This window comes from Neofelis nebulosa, chromosome 11, assembly GCF_028018385.1.
Source record: "Neofelis nebulosa isolate mNeoNeb1 chromosome 11, mNeoNeb1.pri, whole genome shotgun sequence".
Classification (NCBI taxonomy): domain Eukaryota; kingdom Metazoa; phylum Chordata; class Mammalia; order Carnivora; family Felidae; genus Neofelis; species Neofelis nebulosa.
This window is the reverse complement of record NC_080792.1, coordinates 39836616-39850288: the sequence shown is the minus strand read 5'-3', so window position 1 is coordinate 39850288 and position 13673 is coordinate 39836616. Positions and strand designations below refer to the sequence as shown.

The window sequence follows — 13673 nt, the reverse complement described above, 5'->3', positions numbered from 1 at the left end:
ACAAAAGCAACATCCAAAAATGACAACATAAGTGTATATACAAAAGAAATTCACTTATTTACAATCTTTATCTGCAAACTAATTCATAAAAAATATTTGTGTACCTGTGTTCAGTAAAACAGAAAATCACAGAGGATCTCTAAATATGTAAAGTCATTTTTTTACTATCTAATGAAATGACTGGATAAAATGAAATGTATATGGATGTTTCTTTAATAACACAAAACACTAAGAGTTGCAGATAATGAAATTGTGTTCCAAAAAAATCTGAATTATGGGAGAAATAGACTTCAAAGAAAACAGGAGAAAAGAATTTACAGAAAATCTGTACTTTTACATCTAAAAAGAATTCAATCTTGACAATATTTTTCAAAGTACTTAACCAATTTCAAGATGTTTTCTGGCTTACAAAAGGCTTTTTTCGTAGAAATGAGAAGGGAAAATGTGTTTTCATAGATACAGTGACAACACAAATTAGAGAAAAGTGTATGATAATGAGGTAGAGACTAAATTGGAAGCATGATATGCCTTGAAATTTTAAAAAATCAGTTAGGTTGTATGTGCAATTAGGCAGCACAAATCTTTTACTTTTCTCTTGAACTAGAAGTTTCAATTGCATACCAAAAAATAATGCATGGAAGTGATGCACATCATTGCTTTTAATTGAGTGTTTAACATGCGCTCATTGAAAACCTAGCTTAAAGGTTTTTATAATGAGCAAAATGTAGGAAAAAAATTAATATATCTAAACTTCATCATGTTCTCATCTTCCCCAGAAAGTATGATAATCCCCAAATGATTTCTATAATTGAAATATATTACTACCTTTATAAAATATGTTCATAATATCTTATCAAGAATAATATTTAGCTATGAAGAGCCACACTTGCCATTTTAAAGATGATCAAAGAAGTAAAAAAACTGATTGTAGGCTTAGTGAATAAATTTTCCATTTTGAAAATATTTTGTGAACAGTGATATTCTTAAAGATGACAAATTTCAGCATGATTAGAAAACTGAGGTCATAGCTACTTGACAATACTATTTAATGTTTTAAAATTTTTTTATTGGTTGTGCTATACTTCTCTGATGCTTATAGTAGTCCCTGGAAAGAAATTATATGAAAGAAAGTTACATGCTTACATGCATTATTTTAAAGCTCCATGGATTATTTGAATGTATACACTATACACTCCATACCTCAAGAAGTTCTTTCTAGGCTCACAAGGTAAAGTGTTTGTTTCTTTCTCCCCATTTATTCTTCCTTCATTCCTTCCTTCCCTTCTTCCTTCCTCTGATCCTCCCTCCTTTCCCTCTTTCCTTCCCTCTTTCTTCTCTTTCCTTTATTCACTGGTTAACTTACTCATTGAAAAACCATGAAATGCCTTTTCTTGAATGCCTAATATATAGCATTTTTTGAGTACCTAATATTGGAGAGACACTGTACATGTTACACAGAGAAAACAGAAATCACAACGCGTCTCCTATCCTTAAAAACCTTACAGTCTACAAAGAAGTAGACAGGTAATCACCGACTTCAATAGTGTTGTAAGTACTGGTATGGAGGTAAATATAGAGTGAGTGCAATTAGAATTCAAAGCAGATAGAAGAAAGTGAAGAGACCGTTTGGCCAAGGATTTTCCCCCTCCCAAGCTGAAGTATAAAACGAGAGGACTCAGCCAGGCAATGGTAGGACTGAGAGACTGAGCGAGTTGAATGCTGACTTTATAATCAGAAGGAACTGTATTTATGAGAAGATAGAAGAAAGAAAGCACCTGGCATATTCTGTCCTCCTGAGTTTTTCCAGGGAGCTAGAGAACAGAGTTAGAGGGAGAGGGTAGCTAGAGAGAAGCTCCAGAGACAAACAAGGGCAAACTGAAGACATACTTGTTTTACCATCTGTCTAGGATCAGTTTCTTCCAATTCACTGATCCCATGTTATCCCTTCTGGCACTTCGGCCCAGTGTTTTTGCCTCTTTCTGGATTCTTCTACATTGCCTATGTAGTGGTGTAAATTGTGCCCATACTAATTCAGGCGCACATCCCCTACACTGCATGAATGAGAACAAAATAAAGACATCTTCAGGGAAACAAAATTTTGAAAATATCAAATCTAGCTCACTAAAAAAGCTAGTAAAACATACACTTTAGTAACAAGAAAAAATAATGCAATTAGGAATGTCTGATAAATGAGAGCTGTGTGTGAAATGTTACCCTGGGAAAAAAATAAAATAAAACATTTATTGTGCAAATTAATAAAACTATCTTAATACAGGGATTATTAAGTAAGACAGACATAACATGCTTGAAAATAAACTATAAATCAAGAAATGTCATAAGCTCCTCAAACTGCTCAGGAAGAAGTTAATTAAAGATGTTCATTACGCATCATAATCAGTAAGTGAAGTATGTGTTTCAAAAATTCTAACAACTTATAGGTTAAAATGTAAACATAAAATATATCAAAAGCAAAACTCAATTCTAAGCATTCTAGATTTAGTGTCATCTAACCACCTGGCTACAAATTATAGAAAACAAAAATGACAGAAAAACAGAAAAATAAGAAATCTATTACTATACTGAAATATTTTAATATAGCTTTCAGTAAATAAATATTTTCAGTCAGAAAATAAATCAAAAATGGGGCACCTGGGTACCTCAGTCAGTTAAGCGTCTGACTTCGGCTCAGGTCATGATCTCACAGTCTGTGAGTTTGAGCCCCGCATCGGGCTCTGTGCTGACCGCTCAAAGCTTGGAGCCTGCTTCAGATTCTGTGTCTCCTCTCTTTGCCCCTTCCCCACTCACACTCTGTCTCTGTCTCTCAATAATAAATAAACATAAAACATTTTTTGAAAATCAGAAATATAAAAGATTTGAATAACAGAATTATCACAGTTTACAAAATGAACCTATTTAGAACTGTATCCCACAATCAGAGACAAGGTTTTCCCCCCCAAAAATACTTATGCAAATAACTCATGTAGTAGGACAAAAATTAAGCCTCCACAAATTTTAAGTACTACCTAACATACAGACTATAGAATTTAGAAACAAATCAGAATTACATTAAATATTTATTTTTTTTAATGTTTATTTATATTTGAGAGAGAGCAAGAGTATGGGGTAGGGGGAATGACAGAGAGATGGAGACAGAATCTGAAGCAGGCTCCAGGCTCTGAGCTGTCAACACAGAGCCCCAATGCAGGGATTGAACTCACAAACCGTGAGATCATAATCTGAGCCAGAGTCAGACACTTAACTGACTGAGCCACCCAGATGCCCCTAAAACTGAATTTTTAAAAAATAACTTTAAAATTCAGTGGTGATATAAGGGTTAATTTGTCCAAGACTAATCTCAGGCTGATTTTCAGAGTTTGCCTTCTACAAAGTTCCAAGGAAACTGGTTAAGTTTCAATTTAGAAAAACTACCCAAATAAATGGACAGATAGATCATGTTTATGTTTAGGTATCCCCATCATAAAAATTTCATTTTTCCATTACATAATCTATAAACGAATAGGATTCCAATCATAATTCCAATAAAACTTCTGAAGAAAATGAGTAAGATAACACTGAAATTTATATTATGGTGCAAAGGTCAAAACAGCCTAAAACTCATAAACCTAAGACTGATTCACCATAATAATCAAAACCCATTATAGAAGTTTAGTATGTAGACATGAGGTATTGAGGTAAAGATGGTTAAGTACCAAACAAATTAAAAAGAGAATGGAAAAACAGATCCACACAAATATGGAAGCCTCTCATTTGACAGAGATGGCACTTTCTGAATAGTAACACACAAATATAATAAATTATATTGCAACAACCTGACTTCTCTTTAAGAAAGAAAATGTAATTGGAAACTCAGTTTCATACCATACCCATATATGAATTTCATATTGATTATGCTTCAGATGTGGCAAGTGAAATGTGCATTCCTAAAATTCTAGATAGTTTATTACTTCCAAACTTATAAATGAGAGACAGGAGAAATAATATCAGTTTTGAAGATTTTAAACATAATTTAATCTGAAAGCATCACATAAATGTGAAAAGCAAAATTTCAAAACACTTAGAATAAAATACCCGAGAATATTTTTTATTTCAAATTAGAAAAAAAATCTTAAATTCAGAAAAGCACAAAGGTCATAGGAAAATATTTATAACTTTCACTACATTAAAATTGAAGTTTCTGTTCATCAGAAGATACCATAAAGAAAGGAAAGACTGGATAAAAATATTTTTAATATATATAACTTTAAAATATGCAGTATCAATAATATACCAACAAATTCTTATAAATCAGTCAAAATATAATCACTCAACAGATGAGGAAAAAATCATAAGCAGCTTTTAACACAAAAAAGGAAATACAAATGATCTCCAAAAAGCCATTAAAACATGCCTAGTCTCACTCTTAATTATGGATTAATTTAAAAAGTTTAATGAGACACAATTAAAGAGTATATAGAAAGAAATACACTATAATATTATAATAGAAATATAATAGAAAGAGGCAATTAAAAAAAACATGTAGTTTTAACACTAAGTAGGAATGCCAACTGGTACAGAATGTGTATATTATTGTCTTGGACTATACTATTATATGTTTTACATTTCATCATTTCCCTTTACTACTATTTTCTTTTACTATAGTGAATGAGATGTAGAAGAACAGGAAGGCAGGCAAATGAGTCATAAGGGAGAGTCAGAGTAACACTATGTCTGAGAGGACTCAATCCCCCATTCCTGATTTAAAGATGAAGGGAGCAGGACGCCTGTGTGGCTCAGTCGGTTGAGAGTATAATTCTTGATTAGAGCTCAGGTCATAATCCCACAGTTCGTGAGATCAAGCCCTGTGTTGGGCTCTGTGCTGACATTGCGGAAGCTGCTTGGGATTCTCTCTCTCTTCCTGTCTGCCCCTCCCCCACTCTGGCATGTGCATGGCCTCTCTCTCTTTCAAAATAAATAAATAAACATTAAAAAAAAGATGAAGGGAAGCACCAGCCTGGGATGCAGGCAGCCTGCTTTGTGATGAGCACTGGGTGCTGTAAGTAAGTGATAAATCACCTGAAATCAATGCTGCACTGTATGTTAACTAACTAAATAAATACACAAAAATAAATAAATAAATACATAAATAAATAAATAAATGAATGCTGAGAACAATCCCAGTCTGACAGCCACCAAAGAAACAATGACCTCAGTTCTAAAAGCACAAACAGAGTCTTGCCAAAACTGAAAAGACCCTGACAGCAGATTCATTCTAGGGTCTCCAAAAAGAAACACAGGGCTGCTGATAACCTCGATTCCACTGTTAGAAGACGTCGAGCACAGGAACCAGCTGAGACTTGATCCAGAGAAACTCTAAGATAATAAATGGGTGTTGTTTCAAGCTGCTAAAATTCTGGTAATTTTTTATGTACTAATAGAAAACAAATATAGGGGTGCCTGGGGGGCTCAGTTGGTTGGTTAAGCGTCCGACTTGGCTCAGGTCATGATCTCACAGTTCATGAGTTAAGCCCTGCGTCAGGCTCTGTGCTGACGGCTCACAGCCTGGAGCCTGCTTCAGATTCTGTGTCTCCCTCTTTCTCTCTCTCTCTGCCCCTTCCCCACTTGTACTCTGTGTCTCTTTCTCTCAAAAATAAACATTAAAATTAAAACAAAAAAAAAGGAAAATGAATATAAACAAAAAAATGGCTAACTGCTATTTAATTACTCACCATAAGTTTCAACAACTATAGCTCAAAACTAAAATCAGTATATTTTTTATTTTCAAAAATGAAAACTCACCATTTTTGATAAAGCAGATAATTCATTTCTTGATGTCTTTGTTTCCCTCAATACTTCAGTCACTACCTCTTCATTCTCCTCGATACTAACATTAACATTTTCTATTGCTGTATCATAGTGACTATGTAGAGAATTAAGTTTATCTATCTCTCTCCTAGGAGAAAAAACACAGATGATTTTATCTACAATAAAAGGAAAATCATGTTTAAAATTGTATGTAAACTAGTTTTTGACTTAACAATGTAAATCAATGGAATTTACCTATTCCTAAAATGACTCCCATCTCAGAGCAACTTCTGAAAAGTGCCACTTAGGATCGAGAAGTGAGAAAAGTGGTGAGAAAAATTCACCAGGTGTATTTATGTTTCCAATGTAAAAACCTGAGAGAAAAGCAATTTCTAAATTATTTAAAATAATCATCTTTCAATTTGATTTCAGATGATAGACCTAAGAACTTTTGATTCAGAAGCTGGGTAGCAAAGCTACGGGAAGGTTAGAAAAAAAAAAGAGAGAAAAAAATGATGAGAAGATGTAGAAGTGAAAAGACCACACATCATTAAAGACCCAGTTTACTGTTTTATCTGTTCCCCAGCTATCTCAGCTAAGACTTTTCTACATCAGCAGAAAGCTAGCCAAACCTCACAAAAGTAAACAAACAAACAAATAAATAAAGGGGTTTGCAACATGTATTAAGAAAATAACGATCAGATTTACATAAAAGCACAGAAATCAGTTATAGGTGACCAGGAAGAATCAACCTAAACTAAAACATGACAGAAATATTCTAAATAACTAAATAAAATGAGATTTGCCAATGAATTCTAAGGAGGAATCTTTCAGAATATCAGTATCAAGTAAAAATATATTTTAAAAAGTGAAATATTAAATTAAATAAAGCATGCATATATGCAGAAATACATATATATGCAAATCCACTATGAAGATAGAAAAGCTAAAAACTCATATGCACTTAATACAGCCTAGAAATACATAAAGAAAGCACTGACAGCATTATAAAAATAAACTGACTAGCATAAGATTTTAAAATATTTCTGTCAGAAAATGATAGATCAAGTAGAACAAAATAAGTAAAAGACTCCTTGTTATCACACTCCTGGTTGTTAGCAGGTTGACTCTCAAGGGTCATTGGACTGAGGCCTAGACTGTTTCCTTGCTATGTAGGCTTCTCTATAGAGCACCTCAAAACATGGCAGCTAAATTCATCAGAGCAAAAAAACAATTGAGGACTAAATAGTCCTAGCAGGACAAAAGTCACAGTTTTTACAACCTAATCATAAATGATATTCCATGACTTTTGCTTTACTCTTTTATTAGAAGGCACTCACTGGATCTACCCCACATGCAAGAGGAGGTGATTTTAGAAGAAAATATCAAACGGAAGATGTCCCTGAAAGTCATGTCAGAAGCTGCTAATCAACCATGGAGCTCTTTGGCAATTTACATTTTTCATAGTTGGGAGGCTGGTGAGGTGATACTTATGGCTTTCACATTAGAACGAGAATATAAGAGAAATATATGGATAAGATGCTAGAAGAAACTCTTTAGGAGGTTTGAAAATGTAGAAAATGTGAAAAAATGATCAAGAGGCATGGAAGATACAGTAAGAAAAACTAACATGCGTTTGAGTCCTAAAAGAAACAGAAAATGAGACCAAAGCATTGTTTAAAGAGATCATGACTGAAAATGGCCAGAGAAAATGATAATTATAATACACATGTTCAGTAAGACTAGAAGACTAACAAATCCCAACAGAATAAACATTGATCCACACCAAATGTATCTTAATGAAATCAAACTGACAAACTTTGAAAATCAAGAGATGATCTTAAAAACAGGCAATGGAAAAAATATGGAATGGTTTCAAAGCATTCAGTCAAAAGGCCAATATGCTTTTTAACAGCAAAAATTAAAATTAGTTTATAGAATGATATATTTAATACATTAAGAGTCAATAAATAATCAAGAAATCTATGAAAACAGAAAATATCCTTCAAACAAAATCTCAGAAAATTTGGAATCAGCAGAATCTCACTTAAGTTTATATAAGTTATATAATGGTTATATAGTATAACCAAGGACTACTCCAACTGTAAAGTACTTCCTGATAGAGTCTATGATGAAAAAGTCTATGAAGGAAAGAAGAACAAAGAAATAAGTTATTATGAGGGTAAATCCAAAAACCTTGATTGTTTAAAACAATAAAAATATTCTCATGGATTATAAAAATGAAATATCCCATAGTAACAGTTACAAATATTTAATTCAGTGGCAATGTGATTAACCACAGTAAAAATTTCCCTAACTCCTTTTCTTATCTAGCATGTTAACAATGTCTTTGGAGTCTGATAATCTAAGTGTGCATGTGGTAATTAATAGGATTTCCTACAAAAAAAACCAAAAAACCAAAAAACAAAAAACACAGGAATAAAATTGTAATTGCCAAACTAAAAAAGGAAAAACAACAACAACAACAAAAAAAACTAATGTGAAAGAAAGCAAAAAAAGAATAAGAAAAAAACATATGGGGCAAATACACAGTGTTTTAAATCCAACTGTATTAGTGATTTGTGAATACATTTAATGGTCCACCATTAAAAATGTTTGCAACTGACAAGAACATCTACCTAGATAATGTTTACAAGAGATGTGCATAAAGTATAAAGACTCAAAAATATTGAAATTTAAAAAATGAAAATATCTTCTAGATAAATATCAAAAAACAAAACTGATCAGACTATGTTGATATCTTACTTGAGTTTAAGGCAAAAAGTATTCCAGGAATCGATTCACAATGATAAATAAGGTTCATCATCTCCCAGAAAGATATAATAGCTTTGAACTTGTATGAAACCTGAGAGAGCCTCAAGCTATACAAAGAAAAAAACTTATGGTATTAAAAAACATAGAAATGTGTGGAGATACACCATCATAGTAGGTGATTTTACCACACTTTTCTCAATAAAAGAAAAGGTAAACTTAACCTAATGAAACAGTAATGGATAGTACATTCAATAAATAAAGCACATAAGGAATATCTACCAAATAAATAAATAAATAAGTAAATAACAACCCAAGTCACTGAGCCAGAAATAAAGACTCAATAATTTTCAATAGGTTGAAACTATTTTACCTGGCTAAAACACAATTCTGCTGAAAAGCAATAATAAAAAATACTTATAAATTAGAAATACATCATGAAAAATTTTAATATATATGTTTTTAATAACCTATGGATTTCAGAAGAAATCAACATGAAAATCAGAAATGTAACTGAATGAAAACAAAGATATAACAAACCAGATGAACCACAAAAGTTATTTGTTTAGTAAAAAGAGACAATATTTAAGCACATGTTGAAATAGACATTGAATGTGAAGAAATATAAACATCTTAATAAATGGATGTTATATAGATCATATAATGTGGGGAATAAGCTTAGGAATTACCTGAATTTGCACTGATGGGTTAACAAGGCATAAAGAGTTAGAAAGCCATGGGATGAAAACATACAAGTTAGGTAAATAAGACTAGGTAAATGGGGCAAAGGCCTCCAGCACGGGACAAGGTATAGGAATAGGAAATCTCAGGATGAAACATCCAAGATGAGGTAAACAAAATTAGGTATTCAGGGTGGAAATGTCCCCCAACTTAGTACAAAAGCAGAAAACTGCTTACACAGGAAGGAAGGACCAAACCAAGTAAACAGGAAAACAGGACTTGAGACCACAGCACAGTAAAGTTGCCTAGAACGGAACTAATTAGCAAGAGAAAGGTGCCTTGTTGACCCTCAGGTAATGTGCTTAGTCTTCCTTACCCCTAGATAAGTTTAGGTAAACAGAGGTGGGGCCTCATGTCTGCTGTAAACAACTTTCAGCTCAGTGCCAGAATTCTGTTTTGTATTGACCCAACCCCCTAACACTGCCAGTCTTCAAAACCCCTTTTCCCCCATGCCTGTGAGTTATCGTTCACAGTTTCATTGTCTCTATCAAGAGACACTTCAATCAAGCTAGTAAGCCTTCTGATCCTAATAAAAGCAGAGCAAGGACCCTTACTCAGTCCTCCTGTCTCCTCTGGGACATTAGCCTCTCTCGCATTTTAATCCTGCGTTCTGCTCTTTTGCTGGACAAGACAAAACTCCAGACCCAGAGTCTATGACGATATAACTGTTTAAAATTTTGTTTTTCATTTTGATTATATTTAATTGATTCCATCTCCATAATGAATATGAATTTGCCTTTCTAAATCATTAACCACTCTGAACAAATAAAAATTGTATTATGTCACACTAAACCATAAAGAATTTACAGCCAACAAGAGGAATTAGAAGAATATCATACAACACAAATATACCAGAAACATAAAAAAAAACATTCCAATTACTAAAATGCAAAATATAGTCAACATATAATTCAAAATATTCCATTTTATTAGAAATCAAATAAGTGCAAGTTGAAATACTTGGATGTTATTTATAATTAATGCAAGGCTACATAAGTTGTTTTTAATACTATCCCATGCTGGAGATTTTAAAAAACATTTTTTTTAATGTTTAATTTTGAGAGAGAGATAGACAGAGGGTGCATGGGGTAGCAGGGAGAGAGGGGGAGACACAGAATCCGAAGCAGGCTCCAGGTTCTGAGCTGTCAGCACAGAGCCTGACATGGAGCTTGATCTCACAAACCATGAGATCATGACCTAAGCCGAGGTAGGATGCTCAAGTGACTGAGCCACACAGGCACCCCTGGAGATTTTGTTTTAAATAGTCATTTATGCACAAAGGTACCAGTTATATATATTTGTTATACCATATGTATAGACAATTTGATAATATGTATGAAGAGCTTTAAAATGACACAGACAAAGGCTGGGAAAATGACAGAGTAGGAGAACACCAAGCTTGCCTCCTCCCATGGATACAACTAGATAACATTCCTACCAGTGTAAATAACCCAGAAAAGACCTGAAAACTGGCAGAATAAACTCCACAACAAAAAGTAGAAAAAAGGTCACATCCAAGAAGGTAGGAAGGGAAGTGATGCATATTTAGAGCAAAACAGACCATGGCCATCCACGATGGCGAGGGAGCCAATGGTGTGGAAAAGGGCAAGAAACAGACTATCACACTGGGGAGCCCCCAAGGGGAACACAAATCCCCATAAATTTGGCTTTAAAAGCAAGAGGAGCCAGGGTTGCCTGGGTGGCTCAGTCAGCTAAGAGACGGACTCTTGGTTTCGGCTCAGGTCATGTTCTCCCATTTCGTGAGTTCAAGCTCCGCATCAGGCTCCACTAATAGTGTGGAGCCTGCTTGGGGTTCTCTCTCTCTCCCTCTCTCTCTGACCCTTCAGTGCTCTCTCTCTCTCCCTTTCTCTCTCTCTCTCTCAAAATAAATAAATAAACAAAAACAACAACAAAAACAAAAACAAAAAAGCAAGAGGCTGAATCCTGTGAGTTCTTACAACTGCTGGGATCTAAAGTCTGAAATTTTAAAAATCAACAGGCTCTGCTATGGGAGAGCTTGGAGGGTGATAGGAATCTGAGTCCCTGCCCTTAAAGAACAGCAAGACAACTACCTGAGATACAGCATGGAAATAGCAGCTTGAAAAATGTCTGGTACATGCAGGAGGGAGAATTATTACTCCTATCACAGCAGGTACCACAGAGGCAGGGATTACAGGAAAACATCTCCAGAAACAAAGGAGCCATTTCCCTCCCCTGCCTCACAGCATAAACACATGGCCACCTATAGGATACAGCACAGCAACAACATTCCCTCCCTAACTTGTCTATACCAAGCCCTGACCCCCCCTGTCTTTAGTGGATCTGTTCTTTCTAGTCATACCTACCATGTCCCTACACTGTGGGGCTCTTCCCCCAGAAGACAGGTGCAAACCCCACGGAAACCAGGTCACTTACCAAAGCATTTTGCAGGGCCTAGGTTCTGGCAGCAAGGTTGGCAGGCCTCATTTTGCAAGCAGACCAGCACACATTTTGTTAAAATGCGCTCTGCCTAGACCCAACTAAACAGTGCCCATAACAAGCAAAGAAACCCTGTGAAAATGCCTGGACTGAAGGAAAAAGTGGTCAGAATACAAAAACCACCACAGGATACACACATAGGAGACACTCCCTGAAGTGCCAGGTTCTGGGAACTGCACTTCAGGACTTCTTCTTTATAAGGCCATTACCTTCAAGAGCAGGAGACATCACTTACTTTCCTAATACAGAAACAAGCACAGAGAGTTAGACAAAATGTAGAGACAGAGGAATATGTCCCAAATGAAAGAACAAGACAAAACCACCGCAAGAAACCTAAGTGAAACTATATAAGTAATATGGCTAATAGAGAATTTAAAGTAATGATCATAAAGATACCCACTGGACTTGAGAAAAGAGTGGAGAACATCAGTGAGACCCTTAATGAAGAGATAAAAAAGAACCAATCAAAGATGAAGAACACAATAACAAATTAAAAGTATACTTGATAGAATAAATAGCAGGCTAGAGGAAGCATAGGAACAAATTAATGACCCAGAAGACAGAGTAATGGAAAGGAATCAAGCTGAGAAAGTGACAGAAAAAAGAATTATACGAATTGAGAATAGTCTTAGAGAACTCAATGACTCCATCAAATATAGTAACATTTGCATTAAGGAGATCCCAGAAGAACAAAGAGAGAAAAGGGGGAAGAAGATTTATTTGAAGAAATAAAAGCTGAAAACTTCTCTGGTCTGGGGAAGGAAACAGATACCTAGATCCAGAAGGCACAGAGATGCCCCCCTAAAATATCAACCCAAGGAGATCCACACCAAGACACAGAGTAATTAAAAAGGCAAAAAAAAAAAAAAAATAGTGATAAAGACAGAATTTTAAAATCAGCAAGAGAAAAGTAGACAGTTATATACAAGTGAAACCCCATAGAGCTATTAGTGAACTTCTCAGTATAAACTGTGCAGGTCAGAAGGGAGTGGCATGATATATTAAGGGAAACATCTGCAGCCAAGAATACTCTATCCAGAAAGGCTATCATTCCAAATAGCAGTAGAGACAAAGAGTTTCTCAGACAAACAAAAACTAAAGGAGTCATGACCACTAAACCAGCCTTACAAGAAATACTAAAGAGGACTCTCTGAGTGGAAAGGAAAGACCATAAGTAAGAGTATGTAAAATAGTAATCACAAAATCAGTAAAAACAAGTGTTTCCATAAAAAACAGTCCAGGGATTCACAAAATAAAAATATAAAATATGACACTATACACACAACTAAAACATGGATGGGAGAGGAGTTAAGAATGAGTTCAAACTTAAGCAACCATAAATTTGATATACACTGCAATATGCATAAGATGTTATATACAAACCTCATGGTAACCACAAGTCAAAAACCAGTAATAGATACACAAAGAATAAAGAGAAAGGAATCCAATAGATATGCGAAGAATAAAGAGAAAGGAATATCATTAAAGAAAGATAACAAGGTATGAAAGAAGCAAGAAAAGGACCAGGGAAAATCTACAATAGAAATCATAAAACAAGTACCAAAATGGCAATTTGTACATATCTATCAATAATTACTTTCAATGTAAATGGACTAAACACTCCAAACAACAACACAGGGTAACAGAGTAGATTAAACACCAAGACCCATCTATATGCTGTTTACAAGAGACTCATTTCAGACCTAAAGACACATGCAGATTGAAAATGAGGTGATAAAGAAATATTTATCATGCAAATGGATGTCAAAAGAAAGCTGGGGTAGCAATACTTGTATTAGACAAAATAGATTTTAAAACCAAGACTGTAACAAGAGACAAAGAAGGGCACTATATAATAATAAAGGGGACAATCTAACAAG

The 13673-nt window shown here is 34.5% G+C and overlaps 1 protein-coding gene across 5 annotated transcripts in view; it reads right to left on the bottom strand.

Moving 5' to 3' along the window:
* Positions 1–13673, bottom strand: part of CCDC178 (coiled-coil domain containing 178) — a 440607-nt gene that overhangs the window by 319181 nt on the left and 107753 nt on the right. For all 5 annotated transcript variants that reach the window (XM_058692404.1, XM_058692401.1, XM_058692402.1 and 2 more), the window contains one exon: positions 5797–5950. In XM_058692404.1, the coding sequence (XP_058548387.1) occupies positions 5797–5950 (154 nt within the window). The remainder of the gene's footprint in view (positions 1–5796; positions 5951–13673) is intronic.